The sequence below is a fragment of the Gavialis gangeticus genome, unplaced genomic scaffold (assembly GCF_001723915.1).
Source record: "Gavialis gangeticus isolate Ggan-Ray unplaced genomic scaffold, GavGan_comp1, whole genome shotgun sequence".
Taxonomy (NCBI): Eukaryota; Metazoa; Chordata; order Crocodylia; family Gavialidae; genus Gavialis; species Gavialis gangeticus.
Window position 1 is genome coordinate 99,544,488 of NW_017729033.1, and position 5,803 is coordinate 99,550,290.

The 5,803-nt window shown below is 43.5% G+C and overlaps 1 protein-coding gene across 2 annotated transcripts in view; it reads right to left on the minus strand.

The window, feature by feature from the left end:
* The window catches only part of HERC3 (HECT and RLD domain containing E3 ubiquitin protein ligase 3), a 96,872-nt gene that overhangs the window by 6,841 nt on the left and 84,228 nt on the right, over nt 1-5,803 (minus strand). For both annotated transcript variants that reach the window (XM_019526253.1, XM_019526252.1), the window contains 2 exons: nt 2,728-2,911; nt 1,775-1,877 (listed from right to left, as the gene is read on the minus strand). In XM_019526253.1, coding sequence (XP_019381798.1) covers nt 1,775-1,877; nt 2,728-2,911 — 287 coding nt within the window. The remainder of the gene's footprint in view (nt 1-1,774; nt 1,878-2,727; nt 2,912-5,803) is intronic.

Sequence of the window (5,803 nt, forward strand, 5' to 3'; positions counted from 1 at the left end):
CTACTTCACTGTCAGGGCGGCTAGGATCTGGAACCAACTTCCAAGAGAAGTGGTGCTGGCTCCTACCCTGGGGGTCTTTAAGAGGAGGCTAGATGAACACCTTGCTGGAGTCATTTGACCCCAGTACTCTTTCCTGCCATGGCAAGGGGTCAGACTAGATGATCTGCTCAGGTCTCCTCTGACCCTACCAACTATGAAATTATGAAAAGCAATAAAGTCCAGAGCCTTTGGATCTAAAGGCCAACAGCTTGCGTACCCTGAGCAAAAAAGCCCACATGTATTCATTCAGAATGTTGCACAATGACAACTGTGTGCAGAGATCTAGACCTACACTCTGGAACTGTTAGCCTCAAGTGCATGTTTCTTTGGCTCCTGAAAAGCAGCACAGGAGCTAGATCCTCAGCTAGTGTGAATTGCTAACTGTTTATACCTGCTCAGGGTGTGGTTCTTAGCATGACTCAGGAATGCTTTGTTTCACTATGTGTATCATGTTTTTTACAGTGAGATTATCAAATACTTTCTTCCCACAGGCAAATGGCAAGGACCTTCCTACCAACATAACCTGGATTCTGGCCTGTCACTCCCAAAAGGCAACGTGAACCAAGCACTGTGTAGGGAAACTGGAGTCTTACACATTCTGATTCAGAATTCAGAACACACAGTAGGGATACTCCTCTCTAGTACAGGTTCCACTTAAAATGTACAGGAAACAGAATATTTTTTAAGCCACTAACTCAAAAAAAAATATGAATAGTTTCATGGTACATGGTAAGAATGCACTTTCCACTAGAGAACATTGTTATTAGTTTACACCTGAAAAAACCTGGGGTTCCTGGCTTGTGGATCTTGCGTCTCCACTCAGGATCAGACTGATCACCACATCTGGAGTTAGGAAAGAATTTTACCCCATAGTCAAACTGGCACTGACCAGGGGTAAGCAACCTTTTCCAGCAGCTGGCCAGAATGACCCACCCCAGGTCAGAGGCAGGTGGACAGGTGCTAGAACCCAGCCAAAGCCCCCTGACATTGAATGCCACCAAAGCCCCACATGCACAGGCTGGATCCAATGATTCCTTAGGTCAAATTCAGCTTACACGTTGCTGACTCCTGGCACAGACTGTGCGGTTTTTGCTTTCCTCTGCAGGAGGGGGCATGGTCCTCTTCCTGGGATCTTTCAAGTGGATTTGAACAAATAGCAATGGAAGGACATTGATAGTGCCCTCATCTCCTTGCTTTTGGGCAAGTGAGGTGTTCTTTGAGTTCTGGGGCACTGGGGTTGTTCAGGTAGTTTTAAGAACAGGGTAGACAAACACTTGTATAGTGTGGTTTAATCAGAGATGATCTTGCCTTGAGCTGGGGGTTAGACCAGATGACCTCCCTGAGAGCCCTTCCAGCTCTACTTTTGTATGATTCTATGACAAATTCACAAATCAAAGCAGTGCAAAAACTGGCTCAATGACACTATATATTTTAAATCAATTGTGAGTCTTTTTTTCCCCCCCTGAGGGCAAGAAATACATCCCTTAGTACAGTTTATCTGACACTGCCCCAGTGTTCCCATGACAAGAGATATGTAGCACCAAAATGAAAACAGAAGAGAAAACAGACTTATCACTGATAAGTCGCCTTTCAGCTTTGATTGGGAAATTCAAAAAGGAGAGAGAAAAAAGAAAAAGAGTCAATGGTGTTACTTTGGAATTACATTATTTTAACAGAGATTCAAATTTGGTTCTGTGGTTCTAAGAGACTGCAAATACCACTGGAAAATACTTACACAGAAATTTCTTCTTCTTTTCCAAGGGAAATTCATGAAAGGTTTCCCAGAACATCTTCACTGTTGGGTGTGTAGCAGAGTAATCCCCTTTGTAGATAGTGCTCTGTCAAGAAGAGCCACCAACATTTAACTTACAAAAAGTAAAAACTAAAAAGAAATGTCAACCCAGAACTAGCTTCCCTTAGAGTCCTAAGTAGGAAGAAAGTAGACAATATATTTCCAGCTATTTATTTGAGAAAAAATTATAGTTGTTGAAGTGGAACCATGAATGGGAATTTACAGTCTATAATATAAAGCCTGTATTACTTGGTCTGTAGTTTGTTTCTCTGTTCCAAATGTTAGTACATTATATGCATGCCCTAACAGAATACACTTTAACCACATGAGGGGGCATCACAAGATTTATGGACCACTTAAGTTCTAGGCCTTGTGCTGCTCTTCCTTTGTGCTGAGATGAATTTTACCAAGACTGTTCATGTTTATACCTTCCCCTAAATCTCAAACTTCAGGCCTAATAAAAAAGAGTAAATCCTCCCTCATTCTGCCTCAAGCCAGTAGAAAGATAGCTTAGCAGTCTAACAGCTTTTGAGTGCCTAAGAAAAAAGTACCCAAGAATGGAAGTGGAAGGGAGTAATTTAGCTCATCTCCTTCCATCAGAGACCCAGTATTAAGACCATGGCCAAAACTGTACCTACTTGTAAAATAAGATGTCTTAGGTACTTTAATGGCCCCCATTCCCATAATATCTGAACACCAGGAAATCTTCACCACACAGGTAGACAGAGGCAGAGAAAACTTTAGTGACTTACCCAAGCTCACACTGCAAATCTATGCAAGAGCAGGGACTTTATCATCAGTCTCCCAAATCCCAGGTTAGTGTCCTAACCTCTGCACCACCCTTAACAGTTCCTGTACCCATGAAGGAAAGTAAAGAAAGTCCTCTGTAAGTTTACCTCTTCCAGTTCCTCCCAGTTGTAATTGCTGTTCCCAACTATCATGGCCCTCAGCTCTGTGGGCTGAAAGAGTTCAAGCACTTTCCCACCACACACTTTCAGAAAGCCAGTAGAGAAGGCTGTATACCATTCATGGACTGAGAGATTGAAGATATAATTCACATAGGCATCAACAAATTCTTGCCTGGCATGTTGAGAGAAGGTGGGAAAGAGAAATACTGTTAATTCATGTTGCAGAGAAACTTGGTTGCCAGTTTTACTAAGAAGTGACCATTCATGCTGTGGGTTGGAAATACACTCAAAAAGGAGGGGAAAAAGAAAAAGAGTCTCTCGTGTATTTAAAAAAATATTATAAAATGGCCGAACTGATCAGGAGGCCAAGAATAAACATTTCCAGGACATACCAGGTCCTCCAAGCTTCATTTTCTTATAGCTTCTCCCTGTGATATGCCACTGCAGTAGCCAGTGTAAAGACTTAAATGGCAAGTGCTAATATGCAAGCATCATCCTATATCTGTTTAACTTGTTGGTAGTGGCAACAGAGTCTCTCAGCACATGCTGTGCATTATTAATACAAACATGCATAAAGGCAGGCATCCAGCTGCCCAGAGCATTGAGGGCTGAGTATGAGGCAGGGCAACTGAGCCTTTGGGAGCTGCTAAGGCACAGACGCCTTTTTTCTGCTGTATGCATTTTAGTCCATTTAATAGACAATGTTACATTAAAGAAAACATCAGGATTAGGTCTCCTTAGGAACACATCCAACTTCGAGCCCAGATTGAACAACTGTACAGTCAGGAAAACACTCTGCAGTTCTTTTCAGCCATCAGGTTATGACAGAGGTACAGGGAGGTATTCAGCCCAGCATTTCCTCTCCACTTTTCTGATCTGCTGCTTTCTAAAACTAATCAGGTCTAGGAATCAAACTAAGCAGGTTGAGAGCAATGCCAACATTTTTAAAAAATAACCTAATATGTCCACATTTTGGCATCCATTTTACCTCCTCATTCCAGTGAGCCCCTGGGAACTGCTAGGTGCTCAGCACGTTTCAGAAGCCTGAGTATGGACATGAACACGAGGTCCCATTTTCTAAGTTTTGATCTAAACCTTCTATAATTTCACTCTTTCCTCTTAACAGAAATAAGGGGGAAAATGTCTAGTTAAAAATCTACGTAAAGCCCTTTAGTCAAGCCAGTTTACAGTATTAAAGAAACGCTTATCCCAAGCTATGCTGAGATGAACACAAGTGCCATTATTACTGCATCCACAGTTGGGGGACACATGTCTTCAACTGTCAGTTTTTCTACCAGTTACAGTTAAATCATTGTAAAAGTAGCCCCAGGAGTGCTGACAAGGACAATGAGCAGGCTTTCCTCAGGCATAGAAGAACCATCCTATTTTGCTTTGGGGATGATCAAGAGCCATAGTCTTCAATAAAGACAATGTCTGGTAGTCCTTGGCTGGAGCCATCTTTAGTAAGAGGGTAAATTCATTTATTCTATGCCTATCCTTCCTTTTCTTATAATACTGACACGAGAATGGGACACACAACAAAACACTTCCCCTTAAATAGGGCTTACAGCACACTTCAGTGCACTAGACAGCACAAATTTATGACTAAAAACTTCCCCTACAGGCTGCTGTTTGGAGTGCAGGTAGACAACTATGCCATTGGTGTCTACATAGCATTTGATAACAGCTCATGCTACAAGCTGCAAGCTTGCTAAGCAGGTCAGGAAATCCAGCAGTCACATATCTGTCTCCCTAAATGAGGAAGACAAAATGTTTTGTTTAAAAGTTTTGTTTGAAAAAACACTCACCTCCAAGCAGAGGGAGTGGGATTCTTGTGACATGTAAGTAACCAGAGACATGAGAAAAATGAAAGAAAGGAAAACAGACAAGCAGAAACAAGAATCTGAAATAAGAAAGAGAGGTAGGATTAAAAGGAATTTTATTTTCCAGTACGTGTCACTATGCTTGCTCACTTGAGAGCTGACTGACCCATGAAGGAAATCCTTCCTGATAACATCAAAAAAAAACTAACCACGAATCAGCTGCCCAACATCCTTTCTGCTGTTACTGCTTCAGAGAAAGCTGTGTATGCAAATTTCATACATGGCTCTTGCAAATTTCACATGATTTGTTATCAAATCTAACCTGGCAACTCCAGAGAAGGGAAAGCTCAAGATGCTTCTCAGTTCACTTTTTTGGTTTTATCAAACTTGCACCCCATTCTAGTTTCCAGGTAAAGCAATTTCCAGTAAAAAGAGAAGTCCCTGAGGATATATGCTCTACAGATCACTGGGGCAAGGAAGGACAGCAGATCAGTCCCATCGCCTCCAACACAATGTGGGGAAGAAGTCATAGTTTCATAGTTAGTAGGGTCAAAAGGGACCTGAGCAGATCATCAAATCTGACCCCCTGCTGTGGCAGGAAAGGGTACTGGGTCAAATGACCCCGGCCAGGTGTTCATCTAGCCTTCTTTTAAAGACCCCCAGGGTAGGAGCCAGCACCAACTCGCTTGGAAGTTGGTTCCAGATCCTAGCCGCCCTGACTGTGAAGTAGCGCCTCCTGATGTCTAGCCTGAATCTAACCTCCGCTAGCCTGTGTCCACTGTTTCTAGTCACTCCTGGTAGTGGTCGGGGGAACAGGGACTTACCCAGTGCCTGCTGGTCTAGTTTGTAAACTGCCACTAGGTCCCCCCTCAGCCTTCTCTTGTGGAGGCTGAACAGGTTCAGGTCCTTTAACCTCTCCTCGTAGGGACTGCCCTGCTGACCCCTGATCATGCAAGTGGCCCTCCTCTGGACCCTCTCCATGTTGTCCACATCCCTCTTGAAGTGCGGTGTCCAGAACTGGACGCAGTACTCCAGCTGTGGCCTGACCAGTGCCGCACAGAGGGCGAGGATCACCTCCTTGGACCTGCTCAAGATGCATCTGTGGATGCATGACAAGGTGCGGTTGGCCTTTCTGACCGTGTCCCCGCACTGCCGGCTCTTGTTCATTTTGGAATCAATAATGATTCCAAGATCCTTTTCTGCCTCTGCACTGACGAAAAGGGACTTCCCCAGCCTGTAGG